At 38.3% G+C, this 26,754-nt stretch overlaps 3 protein-coding genes across 5 annotated transcripts; all 3 read right to left on the bottom strand.

Annotated features, from left to right (window-relative positions):
* Positions 1-602: 602 nt before the first annotated feature.
* LOC115955271 (ATPase ARSA1-like) lies at positions 603-6,939 on the bottom strand. 3 transcript variants are annotated; one of them, XM_031073343.1, is made up of 12 exons: positions 6,669-6,939; positions 4,764-4,975; positions 4,600-4,662; positions 4,367-4,477; positions 3,838-3,912; positions 3,672-3,740; positions 3,530-3,595; positions 2,060-2,134; positions 1,868-1,966; positions 1,510-1,644; positions 1,140-1,296; positions 603-1,027 (listed from the first exon to the last, which is right to left on the bottom strand). In XM_031073343.1, the coding sequence occupies exons 1-11, from the start codon at positions 6,853-6,855 to the stop codon at positions 1,159-1,161; spliced, it is 1,230 nt and encodes a 409-aa protein (XP_030929203.1). In that variant the 5' UTR covers positions 6,856-6,939; the 3' UTR covers positions 603-1,027; positions 1,140-1,158. The 3 variants fall into 3 exon arrangements, with proteins under 3 accessions (XP_030929203.1, XP_030929204.1, XP_030929205.1); XM_031073344.1 differs by having other exon boundaries at positions 603-1,030; positions 6,669-6,901; XM_031073345.1 differs by lacking the exon at positions 3,530-3,595 and having other exon boundaries at positions 6,669-6,901.
* Positions 6,940-8,092: 1,153 nt separating this feature from the next.
* On the bottom strand, positions 8,093-10,980 carry LOC115955272. The gene is made up of 2 exons (XM_031073346.1): positions 10,803-10,980; positions 8,093-8,924 (listed from the first exon to the last, which is right to left on the bottom strand). Exons 1-2 carry the CDS (start codon positions 10,888-10,890, stop codon positions 8,413-8,415), a joined length of 600 nt encoding a protein of 199 aa, XP_030929206.1. The 5' UTR covers positions 10,891-10,980; the 3' UTR covers positions 8,093-8,412.
* A 13,909-nt stretch (positions 10,981-24,889) lies between these two features.
* On the bottom strand, positions 24,890-26,527 carry LOC115955273 (lysM domain receptor-like kinase 3). The gene has a single exon (XM_031073347.1). It carries the CDS (start codon positions 26,419-26,421, stop codon positions 25,138-25,140), a length of 1,284 nt encoding a protein of 427 aa, XP_030929207.1. The 5' UTR covers positions 26,422-26,527; the 3' UTR covers positions 24,890-25,137.
* Between the last annotated feature and the right edge of the window lie 227 nt (positions 26,528-26,754).

Below are 26,754 nucleotides of genomic sequence, written 5' to 3' on the forward strand. Positions count from 1 at the left end.
ATAATGAGTTTGTAAGTTTTATGTTGTAAAATTTATAAGGGAAAAATTAATGAATGCTCTAAGAATATTAGTTGAACATTGGTTTAAAGTTTAACAGCTAATCTGCTGGCAAACTTCTACTCTCCAAACACTGCTAATACTACACAATTCCATTATCATTTTATTTTAAATACATTCCAAATTAGAGATATCTGAGTATTGCGTGGGCTGAAAATTTGTAAAGTTATGAATAAGAACTTTTACCATAGTAATGAAAAGAGAGGCAAACAGAACACATGCATACACAAACAAACAAAAGGAAAGACCTGTACAAGGAGAGGAAACATGGGATCGTTTCTAATTGTCTAAACTTTTATCTCAAGCTGATTACAAATTAGTTCAGCAACTTTTATTCCATCAAATTTTGTAAATTAGAAGAACAGGAAAGTTAAGAACTTGCTGGATAAAAATTGCAATTGGTTGCTTCAATAACAATATACTGGAATCCAAACAAAGGGATATAAGATGATTGAGCATCAACCATTATATATCTTCTTTCCTGTGATGAATTGAACATATCTAAAGCCACTTTTATGTGAATAAATAATATAACACTTGTGACATTATCAAATTCCTGAGGTAAATTTATTGGGAAATTTGTGTCCACTTTTCTTTCCCTTTTTCTTTATAAACCAGGCTGGCTGAAAGAAACCATAACATATCGGGGTCGTCATTTTTCGTTGAGAATACATGCAAGACTTATGACTCTCAATTGCTAGTAAAATTCATGCCGAATAAATACATTTTTGGAATTATTTTTTTAATGGAAAAAAGTTTCTATACTCTGTCCAAACATTTTGGGGGCAAGAAGTACAGTGGGATCATGCAATCCATCCCAAATTCATATTGGTGACACCCTTTTTTTTGACATCCCAAAGTTCAGACTTCAGGATCTTTGTTAACTGAACAGCTTCCTATAACTTGGATGCGCCACAACTCTTGACTACATCAACATGCCAAGCCATACAATCAAGAGTGACTGTCATTGCTGCTGATGATAACCCAAAACATCAGTTCACTGAAATATAGTTCTCCAATTTCTGAAGAATAAGTGTGTTTTTTAGAGGCAAAGACTATGAAAAGAATTCAGAAAAGTTTACCTTATCATATTGCAGATGGTCATTTCCAAATAATATCTCCCAAAAATTTAAGAGCTGGAACACCTCTAATCTCTACATCTACTAGTGGTGCCTGGATCAATTCCAAGCTGGAGAGTTCTGTGTCATTCCGAATCATATCAAGAGCACGCGACTGATCCTGAAATATGTAAAAAAAGAATACTTTCCGTTTCAACTATCCCCAAAAACACAGCAAAATAAAGAAAGAAAAGTAATTCAAACTACACGATGTTTTCTTCTGGTGTAAAAGGCAAATGCTCACAGTTTGATTGTTCTTGCATTAAGCAGGTTATCACAATCAATACATAATAAAGCATATAATCTGCCAATAAGTTTGTATACTGATTAATACCTTTCTTTTCATTGCACAAAACTTGCAGTCTGAGGCAGAAGGGGGGAGGATCTGATTAACAACAAGCCTCTTTACAGGAACATTTTCCTTCTTCAAGGAGGCACGCAACCTAGAAGACTCACTAACCGCCATTACCTTGCAAAAATCGAAAAATGTGAGTAATTAAGGTAGACGCATATAGCCCAAACTATTCACTCAATAACAAGCTAATCAGCCATCCTACGCTCATGACAACCAACACTTGATTCATTTGAGGTAAACTTAAAGCAAATGGAAGTACCACAAAGCAAATAAAGTAATAAACCATTTAGATGACAAGAAAAACAACTGGTATAGAACTACTTCTAAAGATTCTCACCGTAGGGATTGTTACTATGACGAACTCAGTTGAATCTGTGTCACGAAAAAGCTCACGCACTTTTACCATCCTCTCCCGCAGTTTCTCTAACTTGTCAGCCTGCATTATAAAGCAACATTAGGATATTTTGTAAATCAAAATCAAAATCAAAAAAGAAAATGCAACACCAATTCCTAGTAACATAAGGCTGACCGCATCCAGCCGGGTTTCTTCTTGCCCAAAAACAGATTTGATGGCTGAGGTGGCCGAAGCTATTTTCTGTCTGAACTGCAAAAGCCAATTTGAATGGAAAAAAAAATGTCAATGAAAATGGAAAACAACACTAGAAACATTGCGTTGGAAGTGGTATGGAGAACAAGTTTTAAAAATTCTTCTGAATTCGTAAGAAATGCTTACATTTACCAATCCAATCCAATAAGGTACAATCAAGTGATTACAAGTAGAATATAATTGAAAATGTTCCTTACCTACCCACAAAATGGAAAGTTAACATAAATAGCATCACAATTTTTTTGTCAAATGAGTCTAACTGGAAGTTTGTGATGAAGCAACATGTCCAAAAAAAAGGCAATGCTCATGGGACTCTTTAAATCTAAGGTATGATACTTACCGACAGTGTTGAAAACAGAATGATGAAAGTCTTGGCAATAAGTAATATGGGAAAAAATAACTCAAAGGGGGAGAGAGAGAGAGAGAGACAGAGACAGAGAGAGAGAATGGCAATGATGTCTGAACATAGTTATATGGACTAAAGGCATCAAAAGAAGGGGGATAGAGTGTTGGATTCTTCTCTCTTTCTCACACACACACAGATGGATTCGTCATCACATGGAAAATCAACCATTGTCTTCCATGTTCTACTTGCTTAATCTAATAACATGACTTTGTCCAAAGAATATTATGTACATCATGATTCTCATAGTTAACTTTACACCAATGGATAATTTCAAATCCACCCATTGTCAATGTTATTTCCAGAATTTTACAGATTCCTCTGTATCACAGTTATGATCAGACCTCTCTCTCTCTCTCTGTGATTATCAAAGCTATTCAAAGCTGTTGCCTTAGGGAGATATATTGTGTTGTATTCTTGTGGTTTATGAGTGGTACTCTTCTAGACGAGTTTGGAATTTCAAGTGAAGAGGTATCCCCATTAGCTGTCACCATCGGAATATTCCTCATCCGGTTGTAGCCACATCTCCCATATACAGGTAATGAATTGTCTAAGGGCTAGTATCTAAGAATTTCCAGCTCCTCCTTTTATGTACAAGATCTTTATCAATTATTCTCTTTCTTTAACAAAAGCAAAAGAATACAATCTACAAACTTAGCTTAGAATCAGCACTTTGACTATATAGTCATCACATTCTTTAAAAATGGCCAATTAAAAGCTATTAGAGCTGGAAAAAATTTTATTTAGTTGCTTTTCCATGACAAAGAGAGCCAGAAGTCAACTTTGGTCACGCATTATAGTCAACTTATTATAAATTATCAGAAATATGTATCCTGCTAAAAGAATTAAGACACTCAGACAACTCACATTCTCACCATGAGTGATAATTTGACTTTTATAATCATTAAATTCTTTTTCTTTTATTCTTTTTTTTTTTTTGGGTGGGGGGGTTGCTGTAGGTTATTCTTACTCCCCATCCACATGGCTACCTTCAATATCTTGCCTATGGATGCATCCAGGAAGTCTGGCAAGGACAAAAGACGCAAAGTATGACCCTGTCAAAAATAATTCATTAACTTCAATAGATATTAGACAACATGCATGACACAGAACATTTTATTATGTGCTTACCGTGGGTGCAGTATCAAAAACTATACGAGTAAACATGTTATAATCTTGTGATTCCAGAAATTGAATAACCTGGCAAGAGGATTTCTAGTTAGTAAGGAAGCAAGGAAACTAAAAAGATTTATTGTGCAAAACACTGAGCTAAATAAGAACTGCAGATAATACATACCTTGGATATTGCCATAGCTTCATCCAAACCAGGGGGAGGTGTCTCAAGCAGCTCTCCTAGTTTTAGCTCTCCTAACTTCATCAATCAAAAATACGTCAATCAAAGAGAATATGGACTGTGATCATTCAAAAGTCAGGACATTCTTTCTCTTTCATTTTTATTTCTTTTTTAAAAAATTAAGGAAAGGTATATCATAAACTGTTGGGAGGAAATTTATGATGGGGAAAAAATCCCGACTTCTCAGGACTTGACCTCATTTTGCACCATAAGTGAGTAGCTCTACTCGTGCATGTGCAGGTGCATGCATTTGTACACTTACACAGTCACCCAAGGAGAGAAATAAAACCGTGGAAAAACCACTCCACTCAAATCAATTCTGGATAAATGAAGTTCTGAAGTTATTCTAACTGTAATATAGGGTCAACCATTGAGAATAGCCCTGGTGTATTGTTATAGTGTTCATATTGAGTAAAGATACTTATAATATAAGGTTATGTTGCAATATCAAGAATTCCTTATAGAGCTTTACCTGGTCGGCAAGCATTCCGAGGCCCATACCATTCATGAAATCCTGAACCCCAGTTCCACCATTTTTCTGAGTTGCACTGCGGAATTCTTCCCTAGCCTTCTCAGGGTTTATCTGGCATAAAACTAATGAATTTAACTTAAAGAAATAAGAAAAAAAAGGGGGGGGGGGGGGGGGGGAAAAAGAAAAAGAATAAGGACAAGAGAGAGGATAATCATACAGACATCTTTCTATACCTCAAGAGCAAACAATGGAGAATCAGGTCCTTCAACTGGTACCAGTGTTCCTCCAGTCAAATCCTAGGATAAATAATACAAGTACATACTCAATCCAATTAGTGAAGTGCTACTTGGCCAGCAGATATTTTAATGCAGAACAAGAAGAAGAAAAAATTTTAAACCTGAGCAAAAGAATCACTCAAGGAGTGTGCAGGATCAGTGGAAACCACTAGAGTGGGGTGCCCACTGTTAGCAAATTTTACTGCAAGTGAGGCAGCGCAACTCGTCTTCCCTACCCCTCCCTTTCCACCTAGCATGTAATACTTCCGCTTGGTCCCAGAAACCATATCATCAAACACAGTAACACCTTCAGCAGGAGTAGACACTGATCTCACTGCCAAAAAGTAGTACACAATAAATATTCATTTTTAACATCCTAAGAAGTTTTTCAATGGGATCAAATTCTTCTCTCTTTGGAACATTATTCTTTGGAACTGCAAGGGTGCATAAAATGAATCAAAACTTGAATCATCACAGCTATTGTCTTCTAAATAAAAAATAACATTAGAACTCCCCACAAGGAAAGCGGAAATTTTCATTAGCTTCTTTTTGTCCTTATAAAAAAACCAAAATTATGACTTATTTCTGCTTGTACAGAACCATGATCCTAAATCATGATGTAACAAATACAAACTGGGTCATACATAAAGGCCAATGGGTAAGTGGGTGCAACTTCATGTGCTAGTGACTAACATAAAGGTACATCATCCAACAACTTTCATTCTGGTTTAAGTGAAAAAGAAGAGAAAGCAAATCAAGTCTATGTTTCTCTTATTATATCTTAAAAAAAGAAGCATGGGCTCATTTAAATGATTTTTTTTTTTTTTTTTGTGGTTTCATAAAATAAAATTTTAGATTCAAATTTCGGTTTTTCCCCTTCTCCTATATTTTCTTGATAACAGGGTGAAAGTTACAGTCTAAATGAATAGAGAATCAATGAATTCTACAATGGAACGTATCTCATTATGACCCAAAAACAGAAGACCATTCAAACAAAGTTCTTAGGAAAGAAAATTATAACAAAATAACCGAGGCCTCCACACCCTCAAAAGTATGCTTGTTCCTTTCCATCCAGAAAGTTCACAACAGGCATAAAGGAGCTAAGTTCCAAATAACTGAAGAATATTTTCCAACCCAATCCATCCATCCAGAGAGTAGCTCTACAACATTCCTGGGCTTTACAGCTGATCTACGGTCTCACCACTGCTTCTACACATGCAACATCAAATTACTAGACTAATGCCTCTCTTAACAAGGCTATCAACAATTAGAACCTTTCCCCACGCTGCTGTCCACACAAAAGAAGCTACCCTCTTTGAAGCCTGTGCCCACCAAATACATTTCCAAGGAAATGTGTCACTGCCCTTGTGCCTCTTATAGCATCGTAGTATGACCTAACATCAAATTGACCATCACTACTCAATCTCCACTTCATTCCGTCAGGACCTCGCTGCTTGGGAGATTTATTCTTTTCTTCATTCACATTTTTTTTTACATGGAATTTGATTCAATCGGCACTTTGTGATAGCCTTGGTTAAAAAAAAATTCTTTCTATTCTGTTACCAAAAAAATGTTCTTGAAACACAAATGGACCTTACTAAAATCTGTGTTCTGCCTATGCAACAACCAAATGGAAACATTAAAACTTTTTTACCCCTTACCCTCCATAATTATCTCTTGTTCTATATTTTATTATTTCTTCTCCCATAAAGAATTAGTTTCCACATTTTTTTCCGTGTCTCCTATGTGCTTACTTCTATTCAAGTTCAACCAGACAATCCACCAATTACAACCAAAAAAAAAAAAAAAAAATTCATTGAAAACAGACAATTGGTTGTCCCTACAAAAGTATAAATTTCATTATGTAAACCCCAGAAACACTCAAACCAATTAAAATCCCAGTGAAAGTTTCAGTCTTCATATTGACATACATACATATGAATACAGATACAATTTACCAGCCAAAAATAAAGACCCCCACGAAATAAATCACAACTTAAAAGAATTGGTATTGAAATTTTTTTTACCTTGGAGTGATTTTGTGAGAGGTTTCCTTGTGGTGGAAAGTGAGATAAAGTTGAAACTTTTGGTGAGAGAGAATGGTGTGAGGGTCTTGGGAGAGCAAGAAACCAAACCCACCATAGCCATGGAACTTCTGGAAGCTAAGCTGTGAAGAGAAGCTGAAAAAGTAGAGGGAACAAGACGAGTAGCCATAGTTTTTTTTGGTAGAAACTAGAAACTGTCCTTTGGCTTTGGACTCTGGAAATTAAAAACCTTCTCTCATTTCCATTTTCTGAGCCAAAAAAAAATTCTCAATTGTCTACTGCTATACGACACGCACTATTTTGTCGTGTGAAACTAGTTGTTAATAATTACTCAACGCCTGTCGTCTACTTTGTAGGACAAAAATTTTAGCCGAATCTAACTCAAAATTTTGCCTTTTCTAGTTAGTGTAATCTCCTTAAATCTTAGTATTAGCTTACTTTGGCTAAAAAGAGCCTTGTAGCACCAAAAATTATACTGAATTTTTTTTTACTCTTTTTTAAGTTGAGTTGTCATTCACCTCACTTACATCCATCACAATACAAAGATAAAGAGGAAATGTGAAATTTTCAGAGTCTTTAAACTTTTTGGAGGTGAAAAAGTGTACTTCTAACGAGTATGATAGTTGTTCATTTTATAACTGTATAAGTTTTGTAACGCTGTGACATTCTACATGCAATATCATTCAATACTTGTTGTCCTCTAGTGGAAATGAATGTGCTAATTCATATTTTACGCCACGCCCAGACCTAATGTTTTCTCTTGTCGTATATCTTCGCTCAATTGAAAATTTGATTGAACTAAATTAATTTCGTTATGCTGATTGCCGACCTGAATTCAATTAAAACTTCGAGTTTGAGCATTCGTAAATCAATGCAAGTATTTAATATGGTTGTCTCTACTTTCTCTAATGCTTCATTTCCAACATAACACACTTGCCTGCCCTCGTGATTCTCTACAAAAACAAAGAAATCATTTTCATCTGCTTTGTTCAAATCATTTCATCACACACCAGGAAAAAAAAATCCTCATCTTTCCATGATAGTACTATGATTGGATATATAGAAAATTCATTGGCTATGAAGGTGCATCTGTCACTTGGCTCATCCATGAAATCACAATAACTGATTATAAGATGTGGAATCAAATATTCATATAGAGGTGGGAGATGGAAAAACATTCAGACATCATCTGGCTTGTGTTTAGCTCATGATGGTTCAAAACTCCAAATTCTGATCTGAGCCTGCCACGTTGCAGAATAACTCCCATCTGTAAGAGGGCCTTCATGCAAACATAAACAGATACACTACCATAATAATAATAATAGCAATAAGTTATCCTTGGAAAAGATAAAAACTGTTGGAAACTTTATTGATTACAATTAAGCAATTGGTGTTTGTCATTCTGAAATCCTCATGTTGACATTTTCCATCTTCATTCAATGGATTACCAGTGTTTTAGCTGACAGACGCAGCCCGGCATTTTTATTAGATTATCAAGTGGATAATGCTATGCAAAACCATTTGTGATTGCTTATATGAATAACATGTATAAGCAACTTAATTTTAAAAATATATCCCAACAAAAAAAAAAAAAAAAAAAACCTTTTAACAAAACAAATAAAAATTAGGTTCACAGATATACATTACTCAGAAACCTCATCTGAAAACTGCTATGTAATTCTTACATAACTAAGAAACATCATCTGAAAACTGCTATGTAATTCTTTCAAGGTTTGCTTCCTGCTAAATCTTCAAGCGTCAGATTAAGGGTATCAACAGAACCTTTCTTCACTTCCTCACCACGAGCAGCCAGATAATCTTCAATGCTCCCTGGTTGTCCAAACATTCCAAGGTGATCTGCAATCAGGTGTAGATTATTACACCCACCACACCGTGCCACCACCACCCCTTTATCATATGATTCGCGACAAACTGTCTTCACAGATCTTGTTTCACAGACCCTGCAAGTAAAGATCATGGCAAGATCATGCCTTGCGGATGGCTTCAAGTTAGAATTTGCAGAATACTTCACGGTTGAACTATCATTACTGTTTATATTGGAGGGAGCATTTACTGAGTCACAATCAGGCTTCAAAGTGCCTGTCTCATGATTTTCCAAATCTTCATTGGCATGGCTGGTTGGTTGTGTTTGTGTCTGAATCCCTCTTTGACAAAATTCGGATCTGCTAAAGGATGCATTTGCAGAAGGAAGAGGTCGAAGAGATTGCCAAAAAGATTCTGCCACCAATAAGGGAAAAGCCACACATAGACAGAGATGACTAAGATATCAAGCAAATAATATAAACAATAATTCAAGCAGGAAAATATGTTACTTAGGAAGACATTCGTCTAAACTTTTAAATAAAACAAGGAAACTTAACTGAACTAGCAAGGTCAGAAATAAACTCTTCTGCAGCGAAAGAGTATATTAGATCAATATAAGCACTTTGAACAGTCCTGAAGTGCTCATCTCTACTCTATCTTCTATAAATGTTTCCACCTCCTAGGTTACAACATCCTTGGTCACCACTCTAGTTTTACTGATTTTAAGTAAAATGTTTCAGTAATGCAGTGGTGAAATGAGTATTGTGAACTTACTACGTGATCATAGGACAACAAATAGCTAGTATCATTGCTCTTAAGTAAGATGTTTCATTAGTAAGGTAGTAACATGAAACTTGAGAAACACATCCATAATTCATCCACTTCACCAAAAGTTCAAGGAAGCATCTCAGTTTAAGGCCTAGAAACCGAGGAATCAAATAAATTTTAGTTTTAACTGAGGTACCAAAGATTATCAAAACGCATTCAGCACGCCCTTAAGATCAATACAAGGATGTCAAGGATATGTCTTGATCATCACAATATGATTCATCATTGCTTGCTAGATTTTTAACAGAATTTCTCAATTTCTTAATTTTTAATTAACTGCATTTTTAATTGATGGTATTACTTTTTCCACTGAAGCTGGTAAGCCATCAAACCATTGCCAAAAGGGTTAAACCAAACCCCTAATAAAGACCATGTTCAATATTACCCCATAAAATTCTAAATTCAATCAACAAATATGAAATCTTAATATATTGGTACTTGGTCTTCAGCACACTCATGTGGATTAATAATGCTAAAGAATAATAAGCTAATAATACAAAGTTGCTCTCCAAACTTCAAATCAAATGTACTATGTCTGATTCTCATAGTTGAAAAAAGCTATTGAGAGTAATTATAAACCTTATTCAGTTGTTATCCCCTTGTAGCTTCCAACTCTATTCTCAATTCTTTTACATGCTCAATAGTAAGTTTGTTTCTTCAAGGAAAATACTAACATTAAATAAATAAAACCCACAGAAAAACCCTTCACCTGTTCAGCCAAGAAACTAATAATAAGTTAAAAAGACCAAGTTTTTGCATTTAGTCCTGAAATTCTACTCTAACCTAATATCTAAGTATATATGTGTGTGAAGCTCCCTCCTGGAGACTTGACCCCCGGCCGTTGCCCTTCCACACCCCACAAGCACTTATACTTGTAGAGTGACCATCGCACTAGGAGAGTGTTGTGGTGCATTCAGTCTTTAATTTCATTCAACTTTAACAAACTAATAATAAGTAAAATCTTAATCTTGAAAAGACCAATTTTAATAAAACCAAACACAACCCACAACCCAAACAAAACCAGCTACATCTTCACAAACAAGTTCAACTCAAAAAAAAAAAAAAAAAAGTGGCAATACTGAAAAATTGTTAGTGTTTGTTTCAATTTACCTCAGTTTTCTTAGAAACCAAACATACCATACGACAGTTTTAAACTTCCAAAAACAAAAACTAATAATAAGTTAAAAAAGACCAAATTTTTGCATTCAGTCTTTAATTTCATTCAACTTTAACAAACTAATAATAAGTAAAATATTCATCTTGAAAAAACCAATTTTTAACAGAACCAAACACAACCCACAACCCAGAACCAGCTACATCCTCACATTGTTAGAATTTGTTACAATTTACCTCAGTTTTCTTAGAAAACAAATATAGCATACGGATACGGTAGTTTTAAACTTCCAAAAACAAAAACATAGTAATCAGAAGAACATTAGTATTATCTTAATTCGTAGAAATCACCTTTAGATTTAGGGAAATAGGTCTGAAGCTGAGTTTGATTACGGACAAAGAGAGAGAGCAGTCGCTTCTGGAACATCCTGGCCGCCATTGTTTGGTGGTTTCGTAGGTTAGAGAAGCACACGTACGGTCCCAAATTTTTTGTGTTATTCAATGGAGGAAATTACAGTTTGCCCCGCAAGTTTTGGAATTTATATATTTCTCCCCCAAGTTCAAGCTTTTTTATTAGTTCCCATTGTATGATATTAAGTTCATGTGCATGTTACGCAAGCCTGCCCAAAGTGGATAGCAACGAAACAAGCGGTTTTGGTCCTTTTGGATTAGGTTGGGTGCTCTATTTTTTATTGGGGTGAGAAAACCGTGTTCGATAAAAAGATAGCTATTAAAATAAGGTAGAGATAAAAAAAGATAGCTATTAAAATGCATGATTGACCCTCAAATTAAAAACTTTATGATATGTAGCATTTTTTCGTCAATTTCATGTTAAAGCCCTTTTGAATATATACTACTATAAGTTTCTTTAAGACATTCTCTTCTCTCTCCATGTGCGTGTGTGTTAAAAAAAAATACTTAGTATTCTCAAAAGAAGAAAAATATGCACTTGTGATATACATGTGACACCAATTGATTGGGACCAACAGAGGTACTTAGAAAGACCGAAAGATCGTTTGATATTATGTTAAAACTAAATATCATCTTTACCTACCCTAAAAGACCACCCCCAATTTGAAATTCTAGAAAACAAATCCCTCAAAATTTACCTAGTGAATACTATTGGTTCCTAAAATTTGAAATGAGCGTTATTAATCCCTAAAGTTTACTAATGTAATTGTAAGGATACGATTTGTAACGACCCAAAACGATACTGGGTTCGCACGTAAAAATGTCCAAACAATATCATTTATAGAGCGTGGGTTTGAAAGGCTAGGCCTTGATCACAAGTCAGATGGTATTCCGTGGTGTTCATACATAAATAAATCGTGTTCACTCTAGGAGTCTTTCTCCTGGAGGCAGGCTGGGAGGCTCTGGTTTTGGCCATTTTTCCTAACCCCTCTTTTAGACCGCTTACTTCCCCTTTTATATTGGCTTGTATTCCTCATCCAACGTCCACGTGTAGGTTCGACTTTTCAGGACTGATACTTGTCCCATCAGCCCATACCTAGAGCAGTTGGGGGGGTTGAAAAAGTTGAAAAGTATGGCTCTGTCAGGTACAGAGCTTTGAATGGCAATAATGGCAGCCTTCCCCTTGTCCTTGGTCGTTATACTATCCAGCGTCTCATTCCCTATTGTCATAGATATTTTAGATTTTTTTCTCAAACTGTTCCTAGACCGCTTTTGCCCCTCCTTCCAGGGGGACCTCGGATATACCGAGGACAGAATCATCCTCAGTTGTGTCTCACGATTATTTGGACTTTTATTACCTATCCTCGGCTACCCACTTCATCGGCTAGGGCCTTGGGCCCCAATATAAAAAATGGGTCAGGGCCACAATTTGTTGGACCCCACAGTAATGTTTTGATATAATATAAGGGCTACTTCATTTTAAAAATGTCACCTTGTTGTAAGAAAATTAACAAAAGTTACCTCAGGTATCAATAATGCTCAATTCTAAAATTTTAGGGACTAATAGTGTTCATTTCAAACTTCATGGACCAATAACGCTCATTAAGTAAATTTTGGGGACCAATAGCGTTCATTTCAAACTTTATAGACCAATAACGCTCATTAAGTAAATTTTAGGGACCAATAACATTCATTTCAAATTTCTTGGACCAATAACGCTCAATAAGTAAACTTTAGGGACCATCGTAGTTGACTTTCCCATATTCTATGAATCAAATAAAAATCATATTAATTATATGGATTTATAATCAATAGTTTTGTAATTCAACTAAAGCTTCCTAGTGTGTCCAATAAAAGTTCAAATCCCCACTCATTTTTGCTGTAACTATCTTAAAAAATGAGTGGTTCTAAACTTCAAGGTTCTTTGGTTGGATTGGGGTTGGACTTATTCTTTAATCTTTTCACATTAAATTTTAAAGAAAATCAATTTAGCTATTATTTTCACATTATTATTGTAGGGGCGGTTTTTGGAGCCTAGGCCCAGCAAGTAAGTGGTTCTGGCCCAAAAAACCCCAGACAATGAATTTGTAGAGAGCGGGTTACAGAATTAGAGCTGGACGAAGTGAACGTTAATTAGTTGTATGCCATGCAACAGTCTGAACGTAAGAATATTTCATTTATGTCCACAAGATATCGGTCCGAGGAGACGTATGTGTGCACCTCTTGCTCTGATTAAAGACTACAGAATTCTTTCATCTCTCTCTCTCTTTTTTCCCTCTAAATTTTTCGATCCCTTTTTCATGAGGATCTCCTTCTCTTATATAGCCTCCTTAGATTGATAAGAACCTCACACTTGTTAACCATCTGGACCCTCACTTGAGTGTCTGTCCCATCGGACCTCCACCTTATCTTTCTGTGAGTTGCATTGGCCAATGTAACACTGTTTGCTTGTCTTCTCCACATTAATGCGGCTGAGAAAGTAGCTTCCCTGCATTTAATGCGGCAGTTGTGGCTGCCTCCTGGATGTCTTATCTTTTCTTCCTCCTTCCTGCCTTTTGAGACTTATCCTTATTACCAATATTTGTTTGGAATGACTCCTTATTATGGATAGGGTGCACGTTGGGCTTGTATTTGGCGCGTCCGAGGAGACACTCCTCCTCGGACGTCTCCTTTAAATAAGTTTGGACTTATTATGGTTGGGCTAGCATTTGTTTTGGTGACCCATTTCTCTATTTGGTCGTAGTTGGACTCTGTATAGGGCCCAAGGCCCATTGTTTGACTTGAGAATTTTACCCTTACAATTATATACCTGATAATAATATCATTATAATGATATATTGACAACTAAAGATTATAGTTTGCCTTTTTTTTTTAATACTAATTGTGGGGACCGTTCGATTAATAGGCCCATAAAGTTCAGGATTGATTCAGGAATGTTGGGCCCGTGGCCCATCCAAGGATGCATATCCGTCCGAGAAGGCCAAGTCAGGTCATAAGGTAGTTACTGAAGGGGATGGTAGTCAACATCACAAGGGTAGGGTTCTGTATCCATCCGAGGACACCATACTCCTCTGCAGTATGCGTCTGAGGACGATCAGGACGTGGTCTTATTGCAACCAGACCTCAGAATTAGGTCACCGTAAAAGATAGAATAACCGACCAAGGATGAAAGAGATAAGGCAAACAAATATCTATCACTAGAGGACCTAGATGAAAAACCTGTCCTCCATCCTTGGAATGTAAATAATCTCAAGAGGTATTATTATTAATAAAAGTGTTTCAATTCAAATATTTTCTTTTTAACTTATGTCAATCATACATCCTGTACTCCTACATCCTATGATATATATTGAATTGTTAAACAGAAACTAAATTATGCCAGGTCCTCGGATCGCAAACTTAGTAGAAATTAACATCCTATGATACATATTGAATTGTTAAACAGAAACTAAGTTATGCCAGGTCCTCGGATCGCAAACTTAGTGGAAATTAACATCCTATGATACATATTGAATTGTTAAACAGAAACTAAGTTAGCCAGGTCCTCGGATCGCAAACTTAGTGGAAATTAACATCCTATGATACATATTGAATTGTTAAACAGAAACTAAGTTATGCCAGGTCCTCGGATCGCAAACTTAGTGGAAATTAACATCCTATGATTTATATTGAATTGTTAAACAGAAACTAAGTTATGCCAGGTCCTCGGATCGCAAACTTAGTGAAAATTAACATCCTATGATATATATTGAATTGTTAAACAGAAACTAAGTTATGCCAGGTCCTCAGGTCGCAAACTTAGTGGAAATTAACATCCTATGATATATATTGAATTGTTAAATAGAAACTAAGTTATGACAGGTCCCCAGATCGCAAATTTAGTGGAAATTAACATCCTATGATTTATATTGAATTGTTAAACAGAAACTAAGTTATGCCAGGTCCTCGGATCGCAAATTTAGTGGAAATTAACATCCTATGATATATATTGAATTGTTAAACAGAAACTAAGTTATGCCAGGTCCTCGGATCGCAAACTTAGTGGAAATTAACATCCTATGATTTATATTAAAACGTGGAACAGAGGCTAAGTTATGCCAGGTCCTCGGACCGCAAACTCGATAGAAATTAACCTTTTATGTTGTGTATTGAATTATTGGATGATAATAGAGTTGTGGTAAATCTTTTAATCATAAACTTGACGGAAATAATGCCCTATAACACTCATTGAGGAGTCGGAGAGAGAGCTTTGGACGCAAGATTGGCGTACAATAAAGAAGGTGGTTGAAATGAACCCATACAAAATTACAATGACAAAGTGAATGACTGCAAAGATAACATGGAGCCGCCAGAACGATAAGAAAATGAGCAAAAAAGTCCTTTATTAAGTGTCTATTTAAAGTTACAACACAGGTTATACTTTTTTAATTTCAACGGGATCTGCGGGGTCTGGCTGGCGGGTAGGTCTGCCTCCGAAGTTGCGATTCCATCTTTGGTTTTGGTATTGCCCCCAGTTGGTAGAACTGTGGAGTCCAATTCCTGTTGAAAACCCTGGGAGGCCGTCTCTGCCTCCGAAGCAGTGGTGGTCTTGTCTGGGGAAGCACCTGGAGGGGCTAGTCCCTCTTTAGTCGGTCCCGGTTGGCCGAGAGGAGGAAAATTGCGTGGCAAAACCTCCTCGTTAAGGTTAATAACTGGAGAAGGAGCATCAGCCTGATGGGGTGGAGGAGCTGAGGGGCGTATCGCCTCGGGGTAATATACGTTATCCGGCCTACGCAGCTCAGATGAGGATTCAACCCCAACACGGTTAAGAGCCTCGCTCCAAGTTCTGGCGCAATAGATACGGCATACCTCCAGAACCTCGGCTCTCAAAGCCTTCTCAGTTTCAGCTATACCAACTTTGTAGTCTCTCTGCTCTGCTTCGTTCATTGCCTGTTTGGCGTTGATTTTCGCTTTCTTGGCTTGCTCCCTTAGCTTCTGAGTTTCCTCTAGGTGCTTCTTAAGAACAAGAGCTTGCTCCTGAGTCTTCTTCAGCTCGGCATTCGTCTCGCGCAGAAGCCTTGCTTGTTCCTCGGCCTGCTTCTGGTAGCCTTCTGATGCCGATTCAGCGCACTTGCGAGCTTCCTCTTCGACCTGTAGTTTTTTCCTTGTGTCGGCCAAATCCTGTTCAGATTTGGACAAGGTCTGAACAGCTATTACCCTTCTTTTCCTTTCGCCATCTAGCTGATTGGAGCAGGCATTGAGCATCTCATCTAACTTGAAAGTATTTTAGATGATCTGTAAAAAAAAAAAAAAAAAGAAGGGGGAGTTAACATTATAGTCAATGAAAAGTGTGTATTAGTGAGTAACAGTCATAGAATGAAATAGGGTAAAAGACAGCTTCTCACCATGCCCAAATATTATTTGTTGTCAAGGATGAGTTCATTCTTCCTCATATTCTTTATCTCGACCATATCTTTTGGGAGCAATAAGGCTTCCTCTATGGCCGAGGCTACGTGACACCCAATGCCGCCGTTAAAGTCTCTTATAGAGGCATCGTCTCGCAGGGGCTCCCCACCGTGCATAGGTACTGGCAACCATGCTTGTGGCTCAGGATGTGGGGAATCAGATTTCTCTTGGCCCCGCGTGGCTGGGTGCTTAGTTTTCTGCTGCTTTGCAGCTCGTTGGTCATCCTCCTCTCGAGTGGGACGAGACTTGCTCGTATTCGCCACCTCCTTGCCCTTCTGTTCCCTACGCTTTTTCTGCTCAACAGCACTGGGAAGCGCTGGTTGTGGAGATGAACGAGGAGGGTGGCGAGGAGCTGGAGGAGGAGACCTGGCTGGAAGAGATGAAGCCTGGAATGGTATTGTTTTGACAGGTGCAGACTTTCCCGGCTGACCTTCCATCAGCTCCAGCAAGCTTTTCTGAGGTTTCCTTTGTATCCCCATCTCGTCAGGGTCTTTTTCGGGGCTTGTGGGCTGATCAAAAATCCTGAAATCGTCCGAGGATTCAGATACTGTTACGAAGGTTTCCTCGCCTTTTCCCTTTTTCCTTCCCCTTTTTGTTCCCTTTTTCTTGAGGGAAGGTAAGGATGAAGAAGGTCCCGCCGAGACACTGGCTACGAAAAGAGGCTCTATGCGAGGTGTGTACTGGGGAAGCGGAATACCCTCTGGAACGATAAACCCTTCTTAGGCAACACTGATATGGTGAAGCCGAGGATCACGTGCTCTAATCACGCACTTCGACGCCTGAAAGGCAAAAGAAAGGGGGGTATAGCCAAGAATCAAATGTGCTACCCGGAGCTGACCATCAGTCTCGTTCACGTATATTTCAACTTTCAGTAACCTGTTTAGGCTCGCCTTATTGACTAATCTGAGATTGGGCTTTGTGTAGCGCCTATCTGCAAAACCGTTGACTCTAAAGTTAAAGTTGTAGGATACAAAAATAATAGAAGTACATGAAATGTGTTCACGAACTAAATAGTATAGATTTATAACTTCGCGCCCACCTGGTGTTCCCTCTACTGTCGGACAAGGTAAACCATCGTGCCATTCCCTAGAGAAAATAAGGAAATCCTCCTTTAGGTTCTTATTTGAAGTGGGGAGGCACTGAATTAGCCTTAGTTCAGGATATCTCGACGTGAGATAATAGCCCTGGTCAGCTAGGCGATGAAGGCTGTACACCCAATTCACGTCATGATGGGTTAACTTTAGGTCCATTCTCTTATTCAGAGCGTCTATACTTCCCAAGACCCTAAACATATTAGGAGCACACTGGGTGGGGGGATAGCCTAAAAAAGTTGAGGTAACTCCTAGTGATACTACCCATGGTGATAGTCATCCCGCCCTCAATAAAGGCGATCATGGGGATAACCACTTCCCCAGTTTGCCTGGCATCAACCCACTCCCCTTGGGCTACGTACCTCATCCCTACCGTTGAGGGGATCTTGTACTTAGAGCGAAAGTTTCTAATACCCTCCTCGGACTCAACGAGACATCGAAATGGATTCTTTTGTTTCCCTATTTTTCTAAAAAACTTAGTAGAAAAGACTTTTGGGCTTGAAACGAAAGAGGTAAAAACTTCAAGAGGACTTACAGGTTCAAAGGAAGGGCCTCGGACAACGGACGATTATTTGTAGTCGCCAGGCGAATAACGAATACTGGAAGAAGGCAGGTTCAATGTATGAGCTCTGGAACCATGTAATCATCGAAGGGAAAGTACAGGTTTAATTAAGGAACGCCTTTATAGTCATGTAAGGGCTGTGAGCGGTGAAATTCCCGCTCACAAAATAAGGGAAGCCCTCTGCCGTTGATTTAGATCTCACCGTCGAACGTGGGAGACAATGGAGTTGTCAAAATTTAATGCTGCCAAAATCGGGATGCTGAAGCGTCAGGGGCATGCCCCAAAACGCGCACAGGTACAGGCTTATGATGTCAAAATCCACCTTCTCTCCCGAGGAGTCGAAAAGTAGGATTTTGAGGGGCTATTGTGGGGACCGTTCGATTAATAGGCCCATAAAGTTCAAGATTGATTCAGGAATGTTGGGCCCGTGACCCATCCGAGGATGCATATCCGTCCGAGAAGGCCAAGTCAGGTCATAAGGTAGTTACTGAAGGGGATGGTAGTCAACATCACAAGGATAGGGTTCTGTATCCGTCCGAGGACACCATACTCCTCGGCAGTATGCGTCCGAGGACGATCAGGACTTGGTCTTATTGCAACCAGACCTCAGAATTAGGTCATCATAAAAGATAGAATAACCGACCAAGGATGAAAGAGATAAGACAAACAAATATCTATCACTACAGCTGCCTCTGCATTAATGACCTCTCAACCAACTCTCTGGCCGCATTAATGTGGAGGTGATACCTGAACAGTAAGGAAGCAGCCTTACAGCTGCCCATAGGAAGTTCCAGGAGGTGCTAGATGGGACAAAAAGAAATTCTCTGGACCCAACCTACACGTGTGTGGTGAGGATGGAACACAAAGGGGGGTATATAAACTAAAAGAAGAGCATGAGGAAAGGGGGAGATCGAAACAAAAAAAGAAAAGGGAGAAAAACATAGACAAAAGAGAAGAGAGCAAAAGTAGAGAAAAAGAATTACATTGATCACTAAAGAAAACGATCGTTGTACCAACTTTAGGCCTTTAATATACATGAGAGCGAATCTTTTTAAGGGAGACCACAGTTAACCTAGTTCTTTACACCCACGCTCTACAAATCATATTGTCTGGGCCTTTTTACGTACGAACCCAACACTGTTAAGGTTCGTTGCAAATCGCGTCCTTACACTAATAATTGCAACGTTTTTCATTAATTTAGCAAGAGCCATAAATGATATTTAAATATTTTTTTTTTGGGAGAATATATTTTAATAATTTAGGTGTGTCCTGAAGTAGCCACAGGCCCACACCACGTTAATCTATATTACTAATAACTTTGTTCTAACTAAAAAGGACTATAGGTACGGTGTACCCCTTTTATTGGATTGTCTGTAACCTAATGATATCGTGGCTACTTATGATCATTTACACTAATAGTTTTTGAAATAAAAGCTTCCACCTTTATCACTTAAAAATTAAGAAAGGCAGAGCAGCAACCCAGCCTCACAAATCACACCACAACGTAAAGAGATAGAGAGAAGAGGGATATCAAAGAGAAGAAAAGATCAGATCAAAGATTTGTTTTGTCAAGATTTGAGATTTGTTGTGTTGTTAGTATTTTTTTTTTATGTTTAGACTGGATTTGTGATTTTTTTGTTGGTATTTTTGATTTGTCTAAAGGTTTTTCTTGTTATTTGAATTTGTGAATGGTTTTGTTGGTTTGTCTAAAGGTTCTTTTGTTATTCGGTTTTGTGAATTGTCCAAAGGATTGTCTCAAGGTTTTTGTTTTTCTTGGCAAATGGAATGCAATAATGGTAAGGTAAGCTTTTTGTTTTGATTTCATGGGTCAATTTGAAAAGTATTTTGGGGGAGGGGGGCCAAAGTATAGCACATTTTGGGTGTTTTCCAGCTATGCATTTTTGGATGGTGGGTCCCGTGCATTGTTTACGGGACCCGTAAGTACTTTTTTCAGCAAAATTTTCATTAAAACTGAGTCCCACGACACTATTCATACATTTAAAAATTATTTTACTACAGTGTTTTTAGTTTTCAGTTTTCAATTTTCAACAATAAGCGGTATCCAAATACACCCCAAATGTGCTAAAAAATAATATAAGGCCCAAAAGTTGCCCAACAATCCACAAAAAACACTCACATCAACTTATGTATCCATGAGGTAAAATAGGATTTAGCTACAATGTTTATGCAAATATACAAGTCTAACTTATGTAAAATATAAAAAATAATTTCTTATGCTAAGATAGACATTAATTTTTATAGGTAGAATACAAACTTTCAATCAGAATAAAAACAATAGATTCTCTAAGTTTGGTTGGCCAAGCACAATCCGTAGAAGATTAGTGGTTTTTTTTTTGCTTTTGTCATATTAACTCACAATACTGATTATTTGAGTACATTTAAGTTTATTTGTTGGAAAATGGAGAAGGTTTTAAAGAAATTGATAGTAGTACATGTCTAAAATGCCTAAAATAATATTCTAAAAAAAAAAAAGTTTATTTGTTTGAGTGGACACGATAAGGAAGCCGTTAATGTATGGATTCTACCGGTCAAACTCAAAATGCAAACTAATACTACATTCCAGTAAGACGGTTCACACCAATATCAAAAAGTGGCCGTATATTTTTGCTACTCATCCTTTTACCATAGGGCTGTGGCTGAAAACGTGAGTATCATAAACAGAATTTACCCTTGACTAGTATATGTCTCAATGTCAAGCTCAGTGAACATGCATGTCTAGCACTTGTAAGAATTAAAATATTCTCATATCATATGTATCGTCCTCGGCGGTAGACTTGTCAAGTCGATAGTCTTCTCTTGACTTAAGTCCAAGCACTCAGGATGGATCTCTCTCCTGTGGAGTCAGAGACTCAGAATTGGTCTCAGTTGATCCTTAATTTGTTGTCCACCAACCAAGCCAAACCACATTAAAGTTTTACCAGACTGGCTCATGGGGATTCTAAGCTAATGACAATGACATTGACATTACAATCTATGCTTAGAATTGAGAAGATTATTTAAAAAAAAAAAAAAAATGCTTAGACTTGAGAAATAACCTCTTTTTTCTAAAGTAATCATGAAAAGGAGATGAGGGAAGGATTGGTGGGTTATTTTGAAAATTAATAACTCTTTAAAGCGGCCTCTTTTCTAGACTTCATAGAACATCAACATGATGTTTTCTTAATTGATATTACATCACCAATAAGAAATTGTAAGTGCGCGATTTGTAATGATCCATAATAATGTTGGGTTCGCATGTAAAAAGATCCAAACAATATCATTTATAGAGCGTAGGTTTGAAAGGCTAGGCCTTAGTCACAAGACGTGAGCTTTTCATGGTATTCATGCTTAATTAAAATCGTATTCGTCCTAAGAGTCTTTCTTCTAGAGAGGGGTTGGGAGGCTCTGGTTTTTTGCCATTTTTTCCAACCCCTTCTTTGGTGCATTAACCTTCATATTATATAGCCCTTCTTGGTTGATCTTAGCCCTCCACTTGTTAGTCAGGCAGGTGCCTGCTCCTGTACCAGTCCCATCAGCTGTCCCTCCTTGCTTTCTGTTAGTCGTGATAATCGAAATCGTCCTGTCCAGGCGTCTTTTCTCATTAACATAGTCAGGACGCTGGCTGGTGCATTTAATGCAGAGGGGACGTGTTTACCCTGAACCAGTTTTGCATCGTACCCCCATGCAGGTCCCATTCCACTCGCATCTCCTTTAGGGGGCTTTTTTGGGGACGGCCCTCGTCGAGGAGTTGCTCTTCTCCTTGAAATCCTGGAGTTCCGAGGAAAGGGTCGTCCTCGGCTGTTCCCCTCGACACTTCGGCCTTTCCCCATTCGTCCTCGGCACACACCCTCCTCGGCATGGGCCTTGAGCCCTAATAGAGCGTGAGCCGGATCATAAGTTCTCTGGCCCCACAGAAAACATGACCATATTTATTTCCTACTCATTTTTTTATTATATGTCAAGCTAAATATACGAGTTTAGCACTTCTTCTTCTTTTCTATTTTTTTTTAATGATAATTTGATAGTTACTTTAAGAGGAGGGAGGATTGGGAACATTGAACATCATCATTGGAAACACAAAAATATATCAATTAAGCGATATAAACAAGATAAAATATGCTATATCTTCATTGGTGGAGAACACTGAAGTTGACAATCCTTTCTCTCGACTCCAACATTAACATGCACATTGGTCTAGAACTTAGGATGAATCTCCTCAAGTGTTGGAAATGGTTTTTATGATGACCCAGCCCCAAGTTCTTAATGGCCTTTGAGGTTGGGCTCCCAATTTATTTGTTTAAAGTGGGTAAAGAGTTTTCTACTATGGGTAAATCCCTTTAAGGCTAACCTAACAGCCCAAGTGAAGGAATTTGAGACCTAAATTGAATCTTATCCCCCTCTATGTGTTTCCCGTGGAGTCTTGGGCTATGTATCGAGCTTCCTTCTCTTTAACTATATCTCTTTTTTTTTTTCTTCTTGTGTATCACTCTCTCTCCCCCCCCCCCCCCCCCAGATTTTCCAACCCCCATTTATAGACTTCCCTTAGTGGGGTTGTCATGACAATAGGAGGGGCTCTTTATGCTGGTGGAGTCCTTCTGGGATATATTCTAACCAGATGGAACCCACTTCTCACAACAAATGTGACTATCTTGAAACTTGCACCTGTCGCCAAACGGTGCTCAACAGACGATTTTCCCCAAGGCATTATCGTTACTATTCAGTTCGGTCCCCAACTTGGTATTGACCCCCGAACTGACACAAACCCCGATCTGCTATTGATCCCCGAATTGATATGGTCCCTGATATGCCATTGGCCCTATAATTCTTGGGCATATGGAGGTTAATGGGTTGGACCCATACCTAATGCTCGCACAGTTTCATTTCCATTATTGTACACCACATATATATACATGAAATGCATTTCATTTATTTTACATCGTAATTTCTAATTGAATAAAAATTTCATAAAATCAAAAACAAAATTTGCAAAATGAAACAAAATTTAGATACAATTCATACAATTCCTTAGGTGCAATGAATCAATACCGTAATTAAAGTCAAACAAATAGTTACATTGAATTTAATTGTCCTTGAAAAAGATAACACAATTTGTCAAACACTAGAGAGCATTATAGAGATTCTGGGCAAAGAGAGGTATTATTTTGGTGGAGTTTTCAGCTCAAACACTTTGTGCAAAATTTGTATTGTTGGGCTTTGAATTCTAGAGGAGACAAGTCAATAAAGGGTCTACTACACTAGTCTTGGACTTTACCAACCAAAGAGGCTTGAATCTCCTTAAAGAAAGCGAGATACCCGTGTCTCTGTTTAATTGTGTTGAGATTCTCCTCAAGTAAATTTATTGTAATTTTATTTCAATTTCTCTTGTATTTTCACCAATGCATTGAGATTGAGGGCATTTGGTAGAGGAACACTAGATTAGCTTCTCCTTAAGAAAGGATTTGGCTTTTTACTAAGTAATTATACAAGGGTTTTTTTTGTGTGTGTTTGGGGAGAAGGAGGGGGGGGGGGGGGGGGGGTGGGGCGGCAATAGAAGCAGCCAAAAGCTTATATTCAAATTAGGTCTCAGGTTTGTGATTTTGTCAATTAGAATTCCTAACTTATAAAAATCATTTATAGTTAGTCTTTGCCCATCTCCATATTCATCTTTGTCATTATAGATGATAACAAAATAAAGAAAAACAAGAAACCAATAATAAAATTTTGCATTTCATTCAAGTCTTATAACTTTTTCACATCGTTTTTATTTGTGCTTTGTTAGTCTGTCATTTGATATCAAAGTTGGATGGAATGATTAGTTCAACTCAAGTGAGAGAGTAAATTGGAAAAAGAAAATGTAGGGATTTGGGGTCGGTAACCAAGACTGGCTCAGCATTGTTGGGATAGGTCCAATCCAGTACCCGTAGTGTGTGGACATAGGATCAGTACTCGGGGATAGCTATTAGTTGCTGAATTGGACTTGGCCCGATGTCAACAAATGGGTTGGAGACGATCGAAGACTCACCAGTCAAATATAGGATCGGTAACCGAACACAATTAGTTCCTTGGGAAAATCCACTGTCAAATGCTGTTTGGGGTCTGTTATAAGTTTCAAGAAAATCTTCAAAATGTGCCAATTTACGAGGGATTCTAGGTAGAAGTGAGGACCACATGGAAAAAGGTGGAGAAGTAATCATTTGGGTCTCTACTAAGAGGAGACTATAAAAAGGAAGTGAGGAAAAATGAGAGGGTGGTTGACAAACACAAAGAGAGGTGTGAGATAATGAGAGAAGAGAAGGGAGAGAGGAGGGATTAGAGAGGATAAAGATTAGGCTTGTGACAAAGAAGGTTAGAAGATTGGGTTCTCAAGGCAGCGTTTGGAGTAATAACTAGTAGGAGTGCAAGGAAACTCACCAACAAATAAATTGGGAGTCCAAATTCTCCATTCCAAAAGGAAGCACCACTGGATTTGGGTATCACAGAAAAAATAATTAATAAATACTCCTAATTTGACAAAAAAAAATTAAATCTTAATTACTAATTTGACAATTGAAGTAAAAATATCTAGGGATTAAACTAAACTTTAGCCTTATTTTATAATTAGCCAAAAATAGAGAGTAGACATATGTGTTGGGAGTCTAATTTCAAAAATCTCCCATTGAATTATATGATAATATATGATATTCACAACCAAACAACGTATACGATATCCAGACTAAAATATTAAAATACAATATCCAAGAAATCCTATCAATTTCTTCAACATTGTGTTTGAAAAGAATTAATCAAAGCATAAGAGAACAAAACAATAACAACAACAACAAACTAGCAAGAATTAAACCCGCACAAAAATGTCCATTAAAAAAATTCACACTCGACATAATCGAATGCCAACAAAAAGTCAAAAAAAAAAAAATTCTTTTCTTGTCTGTTATTCACATCATATACAAGTATAAACAAAACTATCAATTCCTTTTACCCTCAAAACGAATCAATCTAACCCTAACACTCATGTTAACCACCAAGGTGAAAAAAAAAAAAAAAAATTTACCTCAAAACAAAATGATAAAAATATAAAAGCCCACCGGTGAGTAAAGTTACAGTCAAATAAGCCCTATCTATCAATATAATTTTTCAAAAATGACGTATCACACCTGTTCCTCTGTCCATACTTCCTAGGTCACCGAGGGGCCAAGGAAACCGAAAAATCGGTGGGTAAGCCAATCTGGTCAGCCCAATGCTGAGACTCCAAATACAACTTGGAAACCAAAAGTGCGACCCGACCCATATCGGGTCTCTTATTCGGATCCTCCTCAACGCACTCCAACGCCAACCTCACCATCTTCTCCGCCACTTCCACCGGGTACGAGTCCCGCAATCTCCGATCGACCCATTTCCTCACTCCACCATACTCCCCACTCGCTTCCCTCGCCGTGTCGATCACGCTCACTCTCCTGTACCCGCCATTGTCGTCGAACGCGAACTTCAACACTTCTTCACCCGATAACAGCTCCAACACCACCACGCCGAACGCGTACACGTCGCTCTCCTGCGTCGCGAGTCCCGTCTGCTGAAACTCCGGCGCCATGTACCCTCTCGTGCCTTCGAGCTTCACTTCTTTGGATTTCTGCTGCGGCGGCGGCGGCGTTTTGGAACTACCGGTGATCTCGCCGCAGAGCTCGGCGGTGCCGAAGTGGCAGATCTTCGCGTTGAAGGACTCTTCGGTGACGATCACGCTCGAGCTTTTGATGTGGTTGTGGACGAAGCCCGAGCTCTGTACACCCGTGCAATGGTGGACATAGTCGAGCCCGTGAGCGAGGTCCGTGGCGATTTGCATGCGCCTCAACCAGGTGGACAACACGGTGAAGCTAGGGTTTTTAGGGTTTCGGAGACAGTCTTTGAGATTCGCTCCGGTGGCGAATTCGTACACCAAGTAAATGTAATTCCCCGAGAGCGAAGCGCCGAGGAGCTTGATCAGGCTACTATGGTGGATCCGGCAGATCGACAGCAGCCTGTCTCGGAGCTCCGGGACCTCGAGCGGTCGTCGGAGCTTGCGTTGGAAGACGGCGACCTCCTTGTCGCGGAGAAAGCACCGCCACGCGGCGGAGGTGGAGGAGGAGGAGAATTTATTCGAGAGGAAGTTGTTGGTGGCGGCGGAGATCTCCGAGAAATTGTAAATGTGAGGATTTTCCGGCAGAGAATCCTTGAAGCTAGAGAGAGAGGCTCGGCTCGTAGCCGAAGATTTCGAAGAGTAGTACTTGTTGTTGTAGCTCGACCCGGACCCGGACCCGGTGGCGTAGTTGTTGGAAAACGGGTCGGGAATCGAATCGGTAAACGATTTGCGGGGCCTGGCATTGGAATTCGGACTCCTGGGTGAGATTGCCTCTGTGCTCTTCTTCGTTTTGCACATTTGGTTTTTCTTGTTCATCAAACGTGCGCCGTCGATGGTAACGGCGTGAAACATTGTAGAAATGTCATGTATTTGTGTCTGAAATGAAATGGCGGTTTTATATGTTTTTTCTTTTTTTTTTTGGTCAAATAAATAAATATCTTATTATATTAAATACTGTAATTAAATCCCACTTTGCTTTGTCGACCTGAGCTAATTGGATGTGTAGTGAAGTCTTTTTGTCTCTGATTATGATCATGAACAGATGCTAAGGGAATAAAATCATACGTTTGCAACAAAAATATATTCTTTTCTTTGGTTGTAGTCGGTAATAAAAAATTATATTAATATGTTTTAAATTTTTTTGACAAAATCAAAAGATTATTATTGAATTGGCGTGCGGTAGTT

Source organism: Quercus lobata, chromosome 8 (genome assembly GCF_001633185.2).
Source record: "Quercus lobata isolate SW786 chromosome 8, ValleyOak3.0 Primary Assembly, whole genome shotgun sequence".
Lineage (NCBI taxonomy): Eukaryota > Viridiplantae > Streptophyta > Magnoliopsida > Fagales > Fagaceae > Quercus > Quercus lobata.

Coding starts and splice junctions, on each gene's coding strand:
- LOC115955271 (XM_031073343.1), bottom strand. CDS start 6,855: ATGGCTACTCGTCTTGTTCCCTCTACTTTTTCAGCTTCTCTTCACAGC. Junction 4,478..4,599: donor CTCCATTGTTTGCTCTTGAG/GTATAGAAAGAT, acceptor GTTTTATGCCAG/ATAAACCCTGAGAAGGCTAG. Junction 3,913..4,366: donor TCGGAATGCTTGCCGACCAG/GTAAAGCTCTAT, acceptor TGATTGATGAAG/TTAGGAGAGCTAAAACTAGG.
- LOC115955272 (XM_031073346.1), bottom strand. CDS start 10,890: ATGGCGGCCAGGATGTTCCAGAAGCGACTGCTCTCTCTCTTTGTCCGT. Junction 8,925..10,802: donor CTATTTCCCTAAATCTAAAG/GTGATTTCTACG, acceptor TATTGGTGGCAG/AATCTTTTTGGCAATCTCTT.
- LOC115955273 (XM_031073347.1), bottom strand. CDS start 26,421: ATGTTTCACGCCGTTACCATCGACGGCGCACGTTTGATGAACAAGAAA.